The following is a 21510-nucleotide window of genomic DNA, read 5'->3' as shown; positions in this document are numbered from 1 at the left end:
AATATTTTTAAATATGTTTTTAGTTGTTCTCCATCATAACATAATTTCTATAGATATTATGTAAAAGATAGAAAATATTATTGTTTGCTAAATCCTAATTTTGGAGACATTATTTGTGTTCTTGAGCTTGATATTTATTTTCCCCTATAAAGTGTTTTCTTTGTTAAGCAGTCTGTTTGGGTAGTCTTTATCTGATCTTTGGGGCTTTTAATGTTGATAATTTATATATTTTAAATCAGAAGTAGAAAAATCAAATTTAATATTATTCAACTCTCTAATATATCTAATGCCCAAAGAAATGAACTTTCATCAATACCTTCAAATGACTTGGCCTTCATTGAGTAAAATTGACTCTCTCCACATGTATGTGAACCTAAACCCTTCCAAAGCAAGTTTCTGCATAATTATCCACCTTCTCATAGACTGCTCAAAAATGTAGGGTTCTAGACTGCTTACCTAATAGAGTAATGCCTTCATTAGGGAATGGGAAATAAGTTTTGTAGGTTATTAAAATTTGCCTTCACAGGTGCAATAACTTTCTTTTTCCTCTCTAGATGAAATCGTTCTAAATGTAATTAAAGATTCATGCGGTATTAACAATGTTTTTATTCTTCTGGAGACCTTTCCTAGAAATGATTTTCATGTGGTAATAATTTCAGCCTTAGAATTCCCAATGTTATATCATTTAACAGTGATTATTTCTTTAGATTAGTAAAGTGTATTTTTTTCTATGAATTCTTTTCTGACATGATTCCCAAGAAGTCCCATGCTCTGTTGTTTGAAATTTAACCATAAAAGATAATTAGTTTTGGAGTTTAAACGCTGAGGTATAAATTACCATATGAATGTGCTGTCCTAACTCTGAGTTATCCCATTCTAAAAAATTGTTTATTTTTTAATTTTTTTAGGAAGCGAGAACAACTCTCTTTACCTGTACTATAAAGGACTTTCTAAGACTTTGCTAACGTTTAAGTTTGATACAGTTAAAAGTGTTCTTGACAAAGACAGAAAAGAAGATGATACAAATGAATTTGTTAGTGCTGTGTGCTGGAGGGCACTGCCAGATGGGGTAAGTTTTCATCCCACCTTGGTGTTCTATACAATGCTTTATGTTTATATATATACACAGGTGAGTTTTTTAAAGTTTAAAATATAAATTGATATGTGATATGCATTTTCTTTTTTGCTTAGCCTTGCATCAATCACTAAAGGAAACAATGATTTTAGGTAGTAATGGAAATGTCACTAATAAAACAGTGTCATACTGACATAATGTTTCTCTTATGTACCCATATCATTTTGTGTATGCCTCTGTTATAGCTATTAAAACTTTGTCTCTATATCTATTCTATAAAACTGGAAATTTCTCCAGAGTATACACTATATCTTATTTTTCTTTTCTTTTTTTTAAATATATATTTTTATTGATTTCAGAGGGGAAGGGAGAGGGAGAGAGAGATAGAAACATCAGTGATGAGAGAGAATCATTGATCTGCTGCCTCCTGCATGCCCCACACTGGGGATGAAGCCCACAACCTGGGCATGTGCTCTGACCGGGAATCAAACCATGACCTCCTGGTTCATAGCTTGATGCTCAACCACTGAGCCATGCCAGCCAGGCTATATCTTATTGTTCTTAGTGATCACATGCAGTATATGCTCAAAAGATATTTAACTGACCAGGTATTATATTAGGAAGAAAAAGGTTTGATGATAAAGGGGAGTGGCCTACAACTAATTAAATTTTATTTCAGGGCAGAATTACTTTCTACAAAATATATTTTTTCAAGAATATTTAAATACATTGAATTTCTTAAGAAAGTTGCACTACTAGGTTGCAAAAAAAAGTTTTCTCCAACTTGTCACTTATTTAAAGTACAAGCTTTCTAATAAAATGTATGAAGAAATAATTTATCTTGATTTTTATAAATAGTATTCATTATTTAGTGTCATCTTTTAAAAAAAATAGCTTTTTAGTTGCTTACTTGGTTGGTTTTATTGTTAACACAAAAATTCTTACTGAGTACATTAAGATATTTGAGTTCCAGGTATGGTTTAACTTTAATTAGATATACTCCATTGCTATATTGTTTAAAGTTCTCTTACTCAATTTTCAGTATTGGTAATGGCAGACTAAGTGGTTTGGACCAATCTTTCCTCTAAGTAGAACTAGAAAAGTGGGAGCGGGTATATGTATTTTAAAAACAAAGGCCTGTTTGAAGGCATTGGAAAGTAAACAAGATAGAAAAGAATTACCAGCCTAGAAATGTGATCCTGACTTTTGAGTATACTTTTTGCCTGGGAGCATTTGCCAATTTTGGTGGAGTGGCTGAGAGCACTTATGGTAGTTTCAAAGGGGCACAGGAATTGTGGGCTTGATCCACAGGTATTGGTGTCTAGTACTTAACCACTGTGGAAGATAAGCCTCACAGTGATTGCAACTCAACTTCAAATCATATCAATCCTGAAATTAAAGGGAGGTGATTCTGGATTGCTAGAATCCACAGGATGCAATATAAAAATCTTTTCTGAAAGATCTTCTATGGAAGAGCATCTGAAAACTTCATTTATGTTTTTTGAAATTGCAAATGCAATAACTAGGGCACAATAAAAAATAAACAGACCTAGGAAAAAGCAAAGCAGCATGAATAAATCCAGCAGAAGCAATGGAGAGTAGAAACAAGTCACAGTATCTCTGGATATTGGCGTTATCAGACATCGCTTGAAAATACCCATGCTGATGAGATTAAAGAAAATATTGAAAATTTTAACTGGGAACTAAACACTTTCTAAAATGAAAATTCTAGAACTGAATATATAGAGTTAACAAAATTAAGAACACAGGATGGGTTGAATGGAAGATCAGACACAGTTGAAAAGAGACTTAATGAACTTGTAGTTAAATTAGAAGAAAACATACAGAAGTAAACATGGAGAGACAAAGTGATGAAAAAAATACAGAAAGGAAATAGAAGATGAAGTAAGAAAGGTTAATATATTTAATAGGAGACCTAAAAGGAGAGATGAGAAATAATGCTGCTGAAGCAAATATTAGAAAGGATTGTTGTTAAGAACTTGACAAAATTGATGAAAGACATCAAGGTAGAGATTCAGGAAGCCTTTGTATCCCAGAGAATAAATGACTTGCAATCTACAATGTGAGTATAGATTTAATATTTAACCTAGACCTCTTGCAGACCTAGGCCTGCCTGAAAATTTAACTTTGGTCTGCCTTCTCATAGCACTATTTTATGGAAATAAACTGAGTTTAGACAAATATGTGCTCGGAGCTAGTTACCTTAAATTTACTATGAAACTTCATCTGTGGTATTTCATCTGGAGTGCAAGAACTGTGAGTTGGCTTATAGTCCTTACATCTATTCAAAGTGAACAATATAAGACTAGCAGGAAAACAAGGCACATCTCTGTATGTGGGTGAACCACTTGCACCTTAACTGTCCTTGGCAACTCTGTGTGTGAGTACTCTGTGTGAGTTGGGGAGAGTTCTAAGAAACTATGCCTGTAAATAGTTGCTTGGCCCTCTGATGAGTTTGAAGGTGCTGTGCATGCTGAATTTCCTATCCTATATCCCTCTATAAAGCTATCTAACTTATCGCTGGATTAAAGCTAGTTGTATCTGATACTGTGTTCCCCCTCCTGGTGGTGGGACAATCATACCTTGACACTGCTGAAAATAAAATACAAATGAGGATTCTTAAAAAAAGGCATCACCCAGGAACTTGCTTTATTTCACAATAAAAAGATTTAAAGTTCTGTAACTCATTTCATTACTACTCCAGATGTGTTTTAAGTATCCTATATAATAAAAGGCTAATATGCAAATTGTCTCCTCTACCAGGAGTTCGATCAAGGGGTGGAGCCGGCCAGCCAACTGCCCGAGGCTCCTCCCCCTGGCCGGCCCCACCCCCCAGTTAACCCCCCCACCCCGACCAACCTCCAGCGCCCCCTCCCCCCGGCCGGCCCAACCCCGATTAGGGCGGGCTGGCCAGACCCCACCTGTGCACGAATTGGTGCACTGAGCCTCTAGCGATTTTTATAATAACTGTTTCTTTTATTAGCCACAAAAATTACTTTATTTTCTTATTTTAGATGAGGCAGAAGGTGTGAAAGACTCTTTTGTTCATTTATTCAACAAATATTATGTGCAGTCACAGTTTTAGATCCTAAGATAAACTGTGAACAAAACTGTAAAAAAAGTTCTGGCCTTCATAGGAGACTTACAATTTTATGTGCTGGAGAAGACAGAAAACAAAGTAAATAAGTTGTTGTATTAGAAGGAGCGAGTGCTTTAGAGAAAAAACACAAAGCCAAAAAGTGGGAGAGTGCTGGAGTAGTTTTCAATTGTTGGTGACAGAATGCCTATCTGAGCAGCTGACTTAGAGCAAAGACTAGAGGAGATGAAAGCATAATCCATGTTGAAATATAGAGGAGTTTTCCTGGTGAAGCAAACATTCTTTAAGTAAGAATGTGATTAGTGTTCAAGGAACAGAAAGAAGGCAGTATTTTGCTGCACTACAGTGAGCTAGGTGGAGAGCAGCAGATATTTCAGAATGGTGAAGAAGAGCCATTTCAGTACAGCATTGTGAGGACTTTTTTGGCTTTTACTGGGAATGGGAGCCAATGTAAGATGTTCCTCTTTCCTACTCCCTCTCTTCCTCTCTCCATCCTCCCTCCCTCTCTCTTTTCCTCTCTAAGCATGTCTTTGGGTGAGGATTTTTTTAAAAAAGAAAAAAAACTTGGCTTGGAAGTCAACTATGTTATCACCTATACTATACAAAATTATAACCGTATTAGGTAAAAACATCCTTTTCAGTCATATATTCTTTCTGAAATATATTCTTTCTGTTCTTATTTCTAACAAAATTTTATGTAATGAAACACTTATTCTAAGCTGTTTTTAACTAAAACTTTTTGTTCTTAAGCAGATCTTTTCTTTACCTAAACCTCTCAGCATTTCTAGTCATTAAAAATATTTGCTGGATGAATTAATATAGTGCCTTGTACTGTTGTGTTCATGTCACAAATTTCTTGCTAATCTGCAAACTTCTTGAAAAAAGGCATCATAGCATGTTGAGTAAGAAAGAGCACAGATTGTGGAGCCAGGCTGCCTAGGTTCCAATCAAATTGCCCACTTAGTATGTCTGTTACCTTGCTGAATTTCCTTAACTGCACTGTGCTTCAGTTTCCTGTCTATAAAGTGCTGATGATAATAGTAACCTGCCTCTTAGAGTTTTTATACAGTTAAAATTAGTTAATATACATAAAGGGTTTAGAATAGTTTTTGGCATATAATAAGAGGTATGTAAGTGTTTGCTATTAACATCATTCAGTTTTTAATTACTTCTAGCACCAAGCAGATTGTTACACATAATGTGTAACTAATATATAATTTTTATAATGAGTGATACAGTCCTTAAGGTTTGGCCTTTATCTTGTAAGTTGTATAATTAGTTAAATAGTAATTTTTGAAACTAAAGAAATTTTGGAGATGCTTCTATCTAATAGAGTCACTTAAAACTCATCAGGACTACATTGATTTAAAAAAACAAGTTTTCCAACATGAACATTCATTGGTACCTATATAATCCATATATATAAAAGGCTAAGCAATTGGCCAGCCAGCTGGTAGGTATGATGCGCACTGACCACCAGGGGGCAGATGGTCAACGCAGGAGCTGCCATGCGACAGCAACTTTGCAGAGTGCCCTCTCACATTCCAGGACCCCTCCTAGGGGGATGTGGGACTGCCAGTTTCAGCCCAATCCCCACAGGCCAGGCCCAGGGACCCCACCTGCTGGAGGGACCCTGCTCACTATGCAGACGCCCTTTGAGCTGCAGCGCTGCCCCAGGTACTGCCAGCTGGCAGGGACTGCGGGAGGTTTGCTCCAGGGCGTGTCTGGCCCATCTTGCCCTGCCCTGCTGGCCACCTTCTAATTAATTTCCTTTCAATGTGCACGAATCTGTGCCCTGGGCCACTGTTTTTGTTGTTGTTGTTTTCATAATTACCATTTCCCCTTAAGATATAACCTCCAGGCTTTTGCCTATTTTCAAAAGAAATGGAAATTTTAAAGCTTGTGTAGCTATAGGGAAATTGGTATTACTGGCTTGATATTTTTGTTAGATTTGTAGCCTGTTCCTTCTTTTTCTCCGTTTTATTAGTGCTGTTTCACAATTCAGTCTTCTCTCAAAGAGACTTGACATATCTGTTGTTCCAATTTTTATGTTTTTATCTAAGAGATAGGCATCCCTCTCTAACTTAGTGAATGCTGTGTATAAAGCATCAGATTGTACTAAACACTAGGGAATTTAAAGCACATGTGAAAAGCCAGTCTGCTTCCATTGGAGTGCAGAAGACATCTATAATAAATTTATTTATACCAATGATTTTCCAACCTGAGTGATCATTAGAATCCTCTTGGGGTCTCTTCCCCCCAATAACAAAACAGTCCTACTCTTAGACCCATGAACCCATATTTTGGGGAAGGAAACAGGAGGGTAAAGATTTGTATTTTGAAAAGTTCCTTGGAAAATTATATGAACAATCAAATTTGGAAACAGGTGACTCATCTTAATACTGGAAAGAGATTTGTTATGCATTGTAACTAAGAGGCATAAATGGCTCTGGAGGAATGCTAAAGAAGGAATAATTCTAATTATGAATACCTAACTTCTGTTAGATTTTGCTATTCTCTTACCCTTCAGGAAGAAACACAAACAAAAATGTAAGGTGTGATCTTTTTCATTAATCAAAAATAAAAGCTACCTTTAAAATACTTTGACTTCCCAACTTATAAGCTATTTCTCATCCTAAATTCTTCAGTGAACACTGAGAAGACAACATAGGAGCATCTTTTTCTTTCTTCTCTCCTTTCTGCATTTCTGTTTCCCTTTTTCCTTTTATCTTTCCTTTCCTTTCTTCTTTCCTCTAGCCGGATGGTATGTAACACTTTAGAAAATTTTCCTGCCTGGAAGAGGGCCAATCTGAATGAACTTTTGTCTGTCTTGGGCATGGAAGGAAAGAAGATTCTGAGCATGGACCCTGACTTCCAGGAAGACTCTGGCTCCCATTTCCTCCTAAGTGCCCCCACCTTCCCTCAGTGTCCATACTAGAGTTGCGTGGGGGGTAGAAACGAGAGGAGACAAGCAGGTGGTGGAAAACGGAAGCAAACCTATAATTTATTTCATTTTGTAAATCACATTAAATTTAAATATTCCTTAACCTTAATGTTCAGTAATGTATGGACAGCTTCTGTGAAAGCATTTGTTTCATTAGATATTTTATGGTGAATATTGTAATGAAAACAACAAAATATGATTTAATGGGTTTGCTAGTTGACATTTTCATATATACTGTAATGGAATTTTACCTCTATTAGAATGGTTTTTATAATTTTTTTCTCATTAAATTAAAAAAAAAAGTGCTTGTCCTTCTGAAGTACGTCAATTTTGAAGCCTAGAATTGCCCCACATCTTTGAGCTACTTGGTTTTTACCATTTTGTGTGTGGGAGGGGTGGGGATGGGGGAGAGTGTTTTTGGTTTTGTTATTGCCTTTTTATAAGAAAAAAGAAATATATTAATTTGAGAGTGCATTCTCAATTAATTATATGTTAACCTAAAATTTTATTATTACCCCACTGTGGTTAAAAATGTCCAAAATATTTTGAGATGGGAAGGGATTTAACTTTGGTCTCTAAATGTTTATCTGTTGATAGTTCCTACAAATTTCCATATTAGTAGTAGAAGGAAAGAGAGTGAATATTGAAGTATATGTATGGAAAAACATGATTATTGGTTACAGAATAAAATCTAAGCTTTCTTATGTGACATCTAATATCCTCTTTGATCAGACCTCCCCCACCCCCACCTGCCTCCCCAGCATGCTCATCTACCACTTGCATGGGCACATTTAATACCCAGCACCACTGAACTGCTTACAGAGCCTCAAGCACCACATGATGGATTTCTTTTTGTTTTGTTACCCTTTGTGCCTTTGCCCTTGCTGCTCACTGTTCCCAGATATCCTTTCTTGCACTTCTATTTGATACATACTGTGATGCCATTTGACTGGAAGCCCTTTAAGTACAAAGTGTTGAGTTTTGTAGCCACAGAAGTAGTAATCATTGGGTGGATGACTGCCATTAAATTGATCTAGCCTTACCCTTTTTCCATTGTAGGAAAGATTTATATTTCTAGTGCAGTATCCTTCAAACTTTCTGAATACTTCTTGCGACAGGGATCTCCTGCTTTACCAGGAAGTCCATTATAGTTTTCCATAACTGTAAATCTCACAGAATTGTCTCATAAGAACGTCTCATTTCTTCCCATTACCTCATAAACAGTAAACATTGTTTAAAAATGTGAAACGTTAAAGAACTTATGCTTCCATATGCAGTAAAAGTCAACATTTTCTAAATTTTCATTGTGTTAACCAATTCTTTACCCCAGTTTTACTTGAATTCTTTGAGGGTACAATGTCACTTGATAATGTGGGCAAAAAGTTCTAAACTGCATTTTATGAAGTTGTGCAGGCTTCATGTGTTTTACTTTGTCATAACTAGTTTTAAAACATGGGAATGAGAATACGAAAGAAAAGAATGGGACATTTTGTAGTATATGTAAACTGCACTAGTGTAGGTAACAACCCCCAGTTTTCAGCTTCCCATTCTAGTTTATTTATTTTAAATTCTCATAGATCTCCACTTGTGAAGTTTTTTTTTCTACTAAATTTCTGTGATTCAAATTCAAGTACTGAATATATATCTTTTTTAACCAAATAAATTTATAGAAGTGTTACAAATAAATTTTTACATGTATAATCATTCTCACTAAACTTAAAAGCCCCCTTAGGTTAAAAAAGCCTGTCCTATTAATCTTGGGATTCTGTTGTTCTTGTGTGAGATCTATAAATTCAAGTTATTTTAAAAAATAAACAAGTAAATATTTTCTCTTCAATTCCCTCCTTACCACTCCCAACCAAAAGCAGAAAAGTGCAGATTTATTTTTTCTCTGGATTCAACATTTATAGACAGTTTTCAATATCTATATCAGTCTTTCAAAGTATGGTCTACTAATATTTACTTCAGAATTATTAATTACCTAGACTATGTATATAAAAAGCAAATTTCTAAACCCCAGACTTATAAGTCAGAGTTTCTAAAGGTAAGACCCAGGAACCTTCATTTTTGTGTGACTTTATAAGACATATAAATCTCTTATTTTATTAAATAGCCTAGAATTACATGGGAGAAAGAAGTAAAGGTCCCATCCCTGACACATCTAGTCTTGGTCCCACTTGTGGAAATTTGTAGAGATCCAATAGTGTTTGCATATGAGAATGAGAAAAAAAGTGTTTCCAACAATGGCTACTACAGACCTCTTCATTTCACAGGAGTAATAGGCACTATCTCGAACCCTTCCAAGAGCCACATAAGAAGGCTTTCCAAGGTCCCTTTGGAAGTTGGTCACTTTGGAAGAGGTTGTAAAAACCAATTCTAAGGGGGTAACATTGGGTAGTAAGAGGCTGGGGTTCTTTTTCATCTCATTGGCAAAAAGAAAGGCTAAAACATTATATATATATATATATATATATATATATATATATATATATATATATACACACACACACACACACACATACACACACACATTATTAATTTTTTTACAGAGGAATAGAGAGTTAGAAACATCGATGACAGAGAAACATCGATCAGCTGCCTCCTGCACGCCCCCTACTGGGGATGTGCCCGCAACCAAGGTACATGCCTTTGACCGGAATCAAACCTGGGACCCTTCAGTCTGCAGGCTGTTGCTCTATCCACTGAGCCAAACCGGTTAGGGCAGGCTAGAACATTCTTGTAATACTTGTACTAAATCAGGATCTTAAAGCTGGAGCACAAGATCTGTCTCCCAGGAAGCAGCATGTCTTGATGTTTAATCAGCCAAATTTGATCAAATGCTTACATATATATATATATATATATATATATATATATATATATATATATGAAGCCTAAGCGACCATTATGGCAGAATGATCGGTCGCTATGACATGCACTGAGCAGGCAGGCAGGCAGGTGAGTGGTTAGGGGCGAGCAGGCAGGTGAGTGGTTAGGTGTGAGCAGGCAGGCAGACAGGCAAGCGGTCCCAGATTGCGAGAGGGATGTCCTACTGCCAGATGTCCGACTGCAGGGATTGGGCCTAACCCAGCAGTCGGACGTCCCCCGAGGGGTCCTGGATTGCGAGAGGGCGCAGGCCGGGCTGAGGGACCATCCCCCCCCCATGCACAAATTTCGTGCACCGGGCCTCTAGTTTATTATAAAGGCTATAGCCCAGGAGCAGCCAAATGGAAAAGATGCATAGAGACAGTTATTGGTGGGAATGGTGTGGCATGGGGCTCCCATGCCTTCTCTGGGCAAGCCATCTTTCCATTTCCATCACTTCAGTGTGTTCACCAACTCAGAAGCTCCAGATTTTCTATTTTTAAAACACTGCCCATGGGATTTGTATATAATCAAGTGCTATAACATAATCAGGTTTTGAGCTTTTTTATTTTTACATTTGCTTTGTAAGAAATTTGTTGAATTTACAAGTTAAATTTTACTTAATTAAATGTTCAAAGACCCTAACTGGCCACAAAAAGAAGTGAGGGCAATTTAAATCCAGCAGTGAGCTCTTTGGGAATTTATTGTTAAATACTATTTCTTTGATTTTTCCTTTCAGCCTCTGACAGATTAACGTCCTTGCTTCCTTTTGGCTTTATCATTTTTCTAAGTCATTTAAGCCCAAAACTCCTAAATCATTATTGTTGCATCTCGTTTTTATCTTCAAATATTCATCCAACAGCAATAATACTTTGTTTGAAACATCCTATATTTCTTTTTTTTTTTTTCTCATTTATTTATGTTTTTCATCTCCTCATTCCTCTTCCTTCCCTCCCTTCACAGATTACTACCAATGCTTTATATTCTCTTTAGATTAGCTTTTGTATACTGCTACCAAATATCCTTAATCATTACACAATAGGAATTCACAGAGTCAAACATTGTTCATTACCTTTAACTGATCCTAGGTCATTCAGAAAACCTTCTTTCAAACTCAGTATTTGCATGTAACTCCAAGTAGTATATTTGACCATCATTAAAAATGAGGATATAATTTCATAAATATATTTTTTCAACTTGATTATTTTATATTTCACTTCAGGTGCCTTTATCTAATTTAAAAATTGTATTTTTACCCTCACAATTAAATAAGATTCTTAAGAAAATCTAGTTTCAATTATAGGAAAAACTACCCAGAAGAACTGATTCAAAGGTAGCTCAGATTTCAAATTTAAGTAATTAATTGGAAGTCAGCCTTTAAAATAAGTATAATCATAGATGTGAGTTTAAATGTCACTCTCCTTTAATTATTTCTCTTTCCTCATGTGATTGATCTTAGGCATTAAATCTAAACTGCAAGCAGTGTTCAAGATTTTAAAGAATTTGAAGTAATGCTACTTGTCCAACCTTATTTCTATTTTCTAGCACAAAATATCTATTAAGCAAGTTTCTTTATTGCCCCCATTCTATTCTTAATCTTACCTCTGAACTTGTGTTCATGTTGTTCCCCATATATCTGTATTGCCTTGTTCTCTCCCTCCCACTTATCTAAATTCTCTTATCCTTTTTTTAACCCAACCCCTACTATTCTATCCCTTTCTTAACCATTTCATCTCCTTCATTTCTGGCTTCTCACAGCTGCTGATACACCTATAGAGTGCACTCCGCCAGCTGCCATTCAGGTATATTCTTCTATAATTGTACTTCATTAGTGTGATTCCAGTTATATTCCTTGGTTCTACTTTAAGAGCAAAAAATATCAACACCATCAGCTACTTAGTTTTTTAGGAGTTGGAATTATGTTAAAATTTAAGGCTACTTAACTGGAGAATTTACTTTATGGTTTTAATCAATTTTATAAGATCATAAATATAGTGACTAGAATGATATAGTGGTAGTCATAGTTGCAGCAGCTGTAAAGAAATGGGTATCCTATCTAATAAAAGAGTAATATGCAAATTGACTGTCACTCCAACACACAAGATGGCCACCACAAGATGGCCGGCAGGGGAGGGCAGTTGGGGGGGACCAAGGCCTGCAGGGGAGGGCAGTTGGGGGTGATCAGGTCGGCACGGGGAGGGCCGGTTGCGGGGAGAGGGAACCAGGCCTGCAAGGGAGGGCAGTTAGGGGCAACTGGGCCTTCGGGGGAGGGCAGTTGGGGGGTCCAGGCATGCAGGGGAAGGCAGTTGGGGGCAAGATCAGGCTGGCAGGGGAGGGCAGTTGGGGGGGGGGGGACCAGGCCTGCAGGGGAGAGCAGTTGGGGGTGACCAGGCGTGCAGGGTAGGGCAGTTGGGGGCGACCAGGCCTTCAAGGGAAGACAGCTAGGGGCGACCAGGCCGGCAGTGGAGGGCAGATAGGGGGACCAGGCTGGCAAGGGAGGGAAGTTAGGGGTGACTGGGCCAGCAGGGGAGGGAAATTGGGGTGACCAGGCCTACAGGGGAGTAGTTAGGCGTTGATCATGCTGGCTGGGGAGCAGTTAGGCATCAATCAGGCTGGCAGGGGAGTGGTTAGGGGGTGATCAGGCTGACAGACAGAAGCAGTTATGGGCAATCAGGTAGGCAGGCAGGCGAGCGGTTGGGAGCCAGCAGTCCTGGATTGTGAGAGGGATGTCTGACTGCCTGTTTAGGCCCAATCCCAGTAGGATCGGGCCTAAATAGGCAGTTCAACATCCCTAGAGGGGTCCCAGATTGGAGAGGGTGCAGGCTGGGCTGAGGAACAATCCCCCCTACCCCGGCCCCTGCACGAATTTCGTGCACCGGGCCTCTTGTTTTGATTATAAAGAAATGGGTATTTTAATAAGAATAACTGCCACGTATTTTTTGGGTGTGTATAATATGACTGTTCCTTTTTGGTTAGATACTTTACTGTTTTCTTTGAGTTTTTATAAAAATTCTATAAAGAACCTAAGATCATTTATTTTATAGTTGAAGAAATTGAGTCTCTAAGAAGGTTAAGAAATACTATGACAGACCCAAAAATGCAGGTCCAGGTCTCCCTGTCTTAAATCCATTGCAGTTTCTACTGTGTTACATGGTATAGCTAAAATAGTACAGAAGTCTTGAAACAGCTTTGCTCAGAGTATTCTGGAGGAATTGTGCAAATAGCACTAGTAACTAGATATTCACAATTCCATGCTCATAGGCCCTCCAAAGGTTTTTTTCCCATCAGATGTGCCTTGCAAGTACATGATTCTCCAGCTTTATGCAGGAGAGCATCCCAAAGCCTAGAGTTATTGGCCTGTGAAGGAAACTAGGTGTCTGGAGGTAATATTTGAGTGCTGTGTGGTAAGGGAAATTAAGTTGATTAGGTTCTTGATGAGAAGGGAGAAGATTTTGGAAAGCATTGGGAATGAAGGAAGGGTGGTGAATGTATGGGATATTTTTGTGTATCTCAGTCCTCCTTCCCTTGTACATGTTTTTTACAACCTTTTCTCCCTGAGTAAAGATCACTTTGAGTTTGTATGTTGTGTGTCTTTTTAATGGTTCTCAAATCCTGTTTATTTTCCATAACTTGTTTGAATGCATTAAAGTGTGTTTAAATGAGAATCTAATGCAGTCAGGAAGTTGGTATAACAAAGACTGGATAGCAAAAGGCTGCTTAGTAATGAAGCACACCAAAATGGGATCTGCAGGTACCAACCATGTGGACAAATGAAAAATGCCTTTGTCTACAAATTGCAGTGATCCTACATAAACATGGAGGTCTCTGTCTGGCTTAGCACAGCTGTCTAAGTCTGATCGTTCCCCTCCATACAAGCTGAGAAACCTGCACTCCAGGTACTGCTCTCTTTGCCATTTGTTAATATCTGCTGATTAAGTGTACTGAGTTTTTAAAAAAATTTTATTGAACTTATTGGGGTGACATTGGTAATAAAGTTACAAATATATATATAAGATTATACATACACACACACACACACACACACACACACACACACACACACACACATATATATATACTAGAGGCTTGGTGCACGAAATTCGTGCACTGGGCAAGAGGGGAGTGCCCCTCATCCCAGCCTGCACGCTCACGCAGTCTGGGACCCCTTGCTCCTTACCACCTGCCTGCTCACTCCTTACTGCTCGGCTTGCTGCTCCTTAGTGCTGCCGTGGAGGCGGGAGAGGCTCCCACCACTGCCACTGCGCTTGCCATCCATGAGCCTGGCTTCTGGCTGAGCGGTGCTCCCCCTGTGGGAGTGCACTGACCACGAGGGGGCAACTCCTGCATTGAGCGTCTCCCCCCTGGTGGTCAGTGCGCATCATAGTGACCAGTCGTTCCAGTTGTTCCACCATAACAGTTGCTTAGGCTTTTATTATATAGATGGAACTACCTGACAGTCAGTGTGCCCCCATGAGGGGTCCCGGATTGCGAGAGGGTGCAGGCCGGCCAAGGGACCCCCACCGGTGCACAATCAGGGCTGTGGAGGGCTCCAGGGCATGTCCAGCCTCTCTCGCTCAGGCCTGATTGGCCGACCCCAGCAGCAAGCTAACCTACCAGTCAGAGCGTCTGCCCCCTGGTGGTCAGTGCACGTCATAGCAACTGGTCAACCAGTTGACTGTCCTCTGGTGGTCAGTGCACATCATAGCGTGTGGTTGAGTGGCCTTAGCATATCATTAGCATATTACACTTTGATTGGTTGAACAGACAACCGGACACTTAGCATATTAGGCTTTTATTGTATAGGGTATCATCTGTATCATATTATGAGTTTACCACCCAAAGTCAAGTCTCCTTCCCGTTACCATTTATCTCTCCCCCTCCCCCCCCTTTATCCTCTTCTTCCTTTCCTGACAGTATATTGGATTATTAATAACTATCCAGTGAGGTTACCTCTGCATTCATCTTAACTGGTTTATGAGTAATCTTAAGGTTTTTGAAAATAGAGATTGTTTGTTTCAGGAAACCAAAGACAAAAAGTGGAGTGAAAATAGAAATATTATTTTTCTGAGGGACCACATTGGTTTAACTAGTCCAGGATTATCAGTAAAGGTCAATCAGTAGTTTAGATTTGAAGGAGCTCATCAGAGTTGGCTTTCATTAATCTTTCTCATTAAGAATTGATTTGTCATTAAGAAAGTGCATTTTCCAAAATATAATTTATGTATTCTTTTACTTGTACCCAAATTTCCAAAATGACCACTTCCAGGCGGAAAAGCTGGTTATTAATTATTAATGTCTTAGTACTAAATTTAAAATTTAGTTTTTCATGGAGTGTGTTCTGCTGTAGGTGTGGGACGGGGTGGGAGTGACAGTGGCATTTCTAATGCACTGAGATATTATATACAGCACCAGGGTATGCTAATAAGCAAGCCACAGCTGGCAATTTATTTATAACTGATTGTGTGAGAATCCTGTTTGTGGTTTTGAAAACCCCATATCTTTTACTCTGAGCAGTTATTGTATCAAACAGTTGTTGAATAACTAGTCTTATTTTTCTAGGCTCTTTAGAAGTCCTTAGTCTATTTTAGTCTTCATTTTAATGAACCATTTTAAAATTTTCTACATACTTGTATTATTTTTGCTCTGTTTCTTTGTATGATAAATTCAAATCTAGATTCAAGAACCTATCTCAACATAGGTGTCCAATATACTTTAGAGGTGTTGTCACTGCTCTTTATCACTTTCTAGAATGTCTCAACCAAGTCCAAGAAATGTCCCTGTGTTCTTTTTATTCTTTGTCAACTCTTTTTTAAATTAATTAATTAGTTAATTAATTAATTTTAACTGTTACATGCTATAAACATTGTCCCTGTGTTTTTAAATCCTTTGCATGCCCCTGTCTTTTTTAGTCTACTTGTTGCCATGTTCTCCCATGTAACTACATGTGTCCTCACCCTTTCTTGCAATGTCATATATTCCCATTAAAATTTTCTTCTGCACAAAATTCCGTAAATCTAGTAGATGACAGTAGGCTTCTACTCAAACCAGATATATGAATATATAAATCAAGTGTTCCCTTCATAACAAATCAAAGCTGGTGATCTTAATTAAAGGTGGGCTTCTTTGAATGTAAAGGCAAGTGAGTATTTTTGTACACTGTACCAACACCTTAAGTTACACATCTTTCTTTGCTGTTTGAAGCTCAGACTTTGATCCTCATTGTATAAATTTTAAATCCCTTTAGAAGATGGATGTTTACTATCTCTTTACTGTTATATTTAAAGATTGGATGGAACTGTAACTAATTCTGTGGCCAAGATATGCTAAAATCAGGGACAATCAGATATGTAATGGCATAGCTGTACTAGTTTTTATGACTGGTGCCTGTGTCTGTGAAATATTTTTTTAAATATATTTTATTGATTTTTTACAGAGAGTAAGGGAGAGGGATAGAGAGTTAGAAACATCGATGAGAGAGAAACATCAATCAGCTGCCTCCTGCACACCCCCTACTGGGGATGTGCCCGAAACCAAGGTACATGCCCTTGACCAGAATCGAACCTGTGACCCTTGAGTCCACAGGCCGACGCTCTACCCACTAAGACAAACCAGTTAGGGCTGTGAAATATTTTTAATATCCACCCCGAGAGCAGCTTATAGTACGTATTCCCTAATTGCGAACACAAGTTCCTTTGGTTACCTAATAAAACGATACGTCTTAACAGAAAAATTTTAAGTTTGGTGCAAGGGAGGAAATAGGACAATCTATGCTACTTTGCTGTACAAATTCAAGCTGCCCTACAGATACCATGAACTTACATCTCTGTGTCCTATGATCTGCTTGGATTCCTCTGTGCTCTATTTGGATTCTCCTATGTGCTCCAGAAATTGCCTCCAAGCAGAAAGCCAGGGCAGTTATAGGACTCACCTCATTTGTTTCCCTTCTTATAAGAATCACAGTCTTGCACTGCTTATTGTCCAATGTTGTCTTACAAATTTTGTTTAATTTTTTTTAACTGGCAAGAGAGCAGATGTGTTCCAGTTACTCTGCCATGGCCAGAAATGGGACTTATTTGGGATTTCTTTTAACATGTTTAAATCTATAATAAAATTAGTTCACATTTAAAATCAATTATGTTTATATCTAGGAATAAGTCCTCTAATTGCAAAGTAGTGAATAATTAATTAGGATTTTAATATATTAACTATGATGGCACTTTTATAGGCAAGCTACCATTGTATCAGTGTGAGTATAATATTACTCACTTTATAAGCAAGGTGGTTTTTGTGTATGTGTCTTCTATTTTTATAAAACTTGCTGCTAATTTTTCCATTATCTTAATCTCTTTATATTAAGAAGAAAATATTATGTGCAATATTAGCTTAACCTTGAGGAGAGTTTATAACAAAACTGTCAGTTTCCAAGAAAGAGGGGAAAAATGAGAATTACTGGCTAGCGTGTTTATTTCACTTAGCAAGTGAAAACAACTCATTAAGCCAGAACTTATTTACATTTGGGCTCTAGCAGACTACAGCTGCAGCTAAGAACTACCAGTCATTCAAACTGCAAACAAAAATCACTTGAAACCTACAGTAATAACCTTATACTTACCACTTTAATACCTCTATGCCTAAGTAAAATACCAGGTTTTATTTTATTGTATTGGTTTTATGGCCAACTTTTAGCAACCTTTGTTTTTTTGTGGAATATATTGGGTTGACATACTATCTAATAAAGAGGGAATATGCTAATTGACCATCACACCCTCACAAAGATGGTGAGGCCCACAGCCAATAAGGAGGGAATATGCTAATTGACTGCCATGCCCTCAAAGATGGCGGTGCTCAGTCCCCACAGCCCCGCTAGGGCAGCAGGCGCGCGGCACGGCTGGGCCCACCCCCAGGCGGGTCCAGCCGCTCCATGTGCCTGCCTCCGGAGTCCCCCAGTTCCCTCAGTCCCCCAGCCACCCAGGGCCGGCCTGAGGCACAGGCAAGCCTTGGATGTCGGCTGCCTAGCCGCCCAGGGCCGCCCAAGTCTCAGGTAACCAGGGCTGGCCGAGGCTTGAGCTGCTGACAGTGGCAGCAGCAGAGGTGTGATGGGGGTGTTGCCTTCCCCCGATTGCCGGGTCACTTCCCACCCCTGAGGGCTCTCAGACTGTGAGAGGGGGCAGGCCGGGCTGAGGGACCCTCCCCCCTCCAGTGCATGAATTTTCATGCACCAGGCCTCTAGTCGGTTAATAAAATTATACAGGATTCAGGGATACAATTTTATAATGCATTGTCTGTATATTGTATTGTGTTTTCACTACCCAATTCAAGTCTCCTTCCTTCACCATCCTATATAATAAAAGGCTAATATGCAAATAGACCAAACAGTGGAACGACCAGTCGCTATGACGCACACTGACCACCAGGGGGCAGACGCTCAACACAGGAGCTGCCCCCTGGTGGTCAGTGCTCTCCCACAGGGGGAGCGCTGCTCAGGCAGAAGCTGGGCTCATGGCTGACGAACACAGCAGTGGTGGCAGGAACTCCCACTAAGGACCCCTGGGGGATGTCTGCCTGCCTGCTTAGGCCTGGTCCCTGGGAATGGGCCTAAGCCGGCAGGTGGGCATCCCCAGAGGGGTTCCAAACTGCGAGAAGGTGCAGGCCGGGCTGAGGGACTCCTCCCCTCAAGTGCACGAATGCCGTGCACCAGGCCTCTAGTTTATAATAACTGGTTTTATTTTTCTGTTGCATGCAAAAATTAATTTATTGTCAACCAATACCTCGTTATCTGAAAGACAGTTTTATCCTAAATCTCTTTTTTATAAGTTCATGGTCTTTGCAGGAAGGCGGTATATGGAGATGTAAACTTTTTTTTTTCATTGTTTGTTAGTATGAACAGTTTTGAGTGTTTCTAAGAATTCTTAGGACAACATTTTGTCACCTATATGTCAGTCCCAAAAGACAGTTCCAACTGGGCTCTTACTTCCTGTGTTATCTTCTTTGTAAATGAGATATTTATCTGTCTCCACAGGAAAAGATGTTTAGTGTTAACCCTCTGATAGCATCTGATATGGCATCACTTGTTAATGCCACAATAGTCCTGAGGTTACAAAAGACATTGTTTGTTCCTGGTGGATAGTTATCAGATGTCTTCCTACTTAGGTTTAGTGTAGTAATTACACAGACTTCAGACTCCTCTTATGTGGTGATGTATTATTTAATTGAGCCTAGTCTTTCATACTGTATGATAATATACCACACTTTTCCAAGATTTTCTTCCACTGAGAATTAGAAGTTTGAATTATGTAATTTATAACCTCTAAAACTGGCAGAGAGGGTGCACCTACATCTCTACCAGATTTCGCTGCCTTCCTCCTTTGTATTAAAAGGTGACTAGAGCCTGGCTGGTGTAGCTTAGTGGTTGATTATCAATCTATGAACCAGAAGGTCACATTTTGATTCCCAGTCAGGGCACAAGCCTGAGTTTTGGGCTCAATCCCCACCCAGTAGGGGTCATGCAGGGCACAGCCGATCAATGATTCATATTCATTCTCTCTCTCCCTCTCTCTCTCTCTCTCTCTCTCTCTCTCTCTCTCTCTCTCTCTCATCCTCATCAGTGATGTTTCTATCTGTCCCTCTCTGAAATCATTGTGTGTGTGTGTGTGTGTGTGTGTGTGTGTGTGTGTGTGTGTATTTTTTAAGGGGACTAGAATTAAAATGGCAGAAAGAGATAAAGCTTTGGTCATAAAATTTTCACCATCCTATCATTGTATGTTCCCATAGCAGAGAGAGCAGCTTTGGGTGACTGCAGTGTTTAAAGATGGTGGCCAGGGCTTTCTTGGAGACTGGAGTCTTTGCTCAAACAGAAACTAGATCAGTCACTGCTATTTGTGGCTTCATATCTGGAAAGTGTTCACAGAAGGATCATGTCTGGGTCCAAAGTGGATATTGAAACTAATTCTAATAGTGAATACTGTATTACCCCTGTTACTATTTTCAAGAATACATGTGCTGATTTAAGGGAAAACGCCGCTAGGAAAATACTGGAGGAGGAGAGGAAAAAGTTTTCTTTAACCTTCTTAGTATCCCTGACCAGGTATGAAAAATAAATGACAGAGACTTATTAACAGGAGAAGAGCATACAGATTTATTTAAGCTTTATGTGACACAGGAACCTTCACAAGGAAACGAAGACCCAAAAACAAGCCTGTGTAATTGGTGCTAAGTTTGAGGAAGAGGGGCAGTCGTGTAGAAACGTGGAATGTTACAGAGCATGAAGGAAACAGCAAGGCCTGTTTGTTCGGATTCTTCTTGGCATCCCTTTGTCTTTGGAGATAAGGGTGTTGCTTTCTTCTGCGTATAGGGTGGGCACCTCTCACCTGAGGGCTTTATGACCTGATTCGAGTTGGGAATGGTCAGAGTGATCTTCCTACTTCTGTTGTTTTCGCAAATTCCTTTAGCTTAAAGTATACAATATGCCAGGGTGCCATATTTTGAGGGTTTTTTTTTGTTGTTGTTCCAACCCCCCCTATCAGGAGTTCTCATGCCCACGCCAGCAAAAACATGTCTTTTATTCCTTCTTGATATAATTAGGACCATGGATTTTATCACCACCAACTACAACCAAGGAATGTTGTGATACTAAAATTTTGAGGGGTAGTAGAAAAAATTATTTCCTGTCACACCAGTAGCAAAAACATGAGTATTTTGCAAAAGTAACTTTACTAGGAATCAAAGGGAAGTAAAAAAATAGAAATGTACAAGTTTATAGAGCACAGATGCCTAACTTTCCCAGATGCAGATCAAGAGTTTTCTTTCTTGTCTTCATCACTTTGTCATGAAGCCTGTAGGATATTCAGCAGACCCTCTTCTTCATTGAGGCTTGACTACATTACCTGTTTCTCATAGCTGTTGTTTGGACTTGGTTGTTCCATCAGCCATGTGGCCTCTGTGGCATTTTGAATCTGTCTGCCTCCTTTTAGCTGCCTACTCTGAAAAGCAAAAAGACTTTATACACTTCTAAGCTCCAGAGTCTTCGTTTCCAACAGGAGACATGTCCCAACTCTTCTTACTTAATGAGTTTCCTTCTGTTAAACTCAGTCTTGTCCATTTCGTTCCTACTTGCCAGAGAAATGATTTTTTTCCTAAAGCTTAGAATATAAAAATATATTACCACATACATTCTATTTCAAGTAATCACCAAAGTTATTAAAAATGCATATACTGAGTGATAGAATAATTAGAAAGAAAGACAGCCTTCCTTCTCCCAGATGGATATTCACACTTGTTTGTTTTTCTAATACCGAATAGCTGTCCATAGAGATTTATGACAGAGATGTTGGCAGCATTTGCATCAATTACTGGTGTTTTATGGGAGAAAATGAATGAAAGGGGAGTTTTCTCTGGAAAGGATTATGCACTTTTTTTTCTCAAGTTTTATTGGTGTTTTCTTGCAATCTTTGTTTCTTTTAGCTTTCCTTCTAGTAGTAATCTATTCTTTTATTTTTCTTTACATTTGAA

General features: G+C 38.8%; 1 protein-coding gene across 2 annotated transcripts in view; it reads left to right on the top strand.

Annotated features, from left to right (window-relative positions):
• The window catches only part of COP1 (COP1 E3 ubiquitin ligase), a 107070-nt gene that overhangs the window by 82464 nt on the left and 3096 nt on the right, over window positions 1-21510 (top strand). For both annotated transcript variants that reach the window (XM_079761016.1, XM_079761015.1), the window contains exon 18: window positions 909-1069. In XM_079761016.1, coding sequence (XP_079617142.1) covers window positions 909-1069 — 161 coding nt within the window. The remainder of the gene's footprint in view (window positions 1-908; window positions 1070-21510) is intronic.

The sequence above is a fragment of the Cnephaeus nilssonii genome (assembly GCF_951640355.1).
Source record: "Cnephaeus nilssonii genome assembly, chromosome: 21".
NCBI classification, from domain to species: Eukaryota; Metazoa; Chordata; class Mammalia; order Chiroptera; family Vespertilionidae; genus Cnephaeus; species Cnephaeus nilssonii.
Note: the sequence above shows the minus strand (reverse complement) of the source record. Positions and strands in the feature narration are given on the sequence as shown.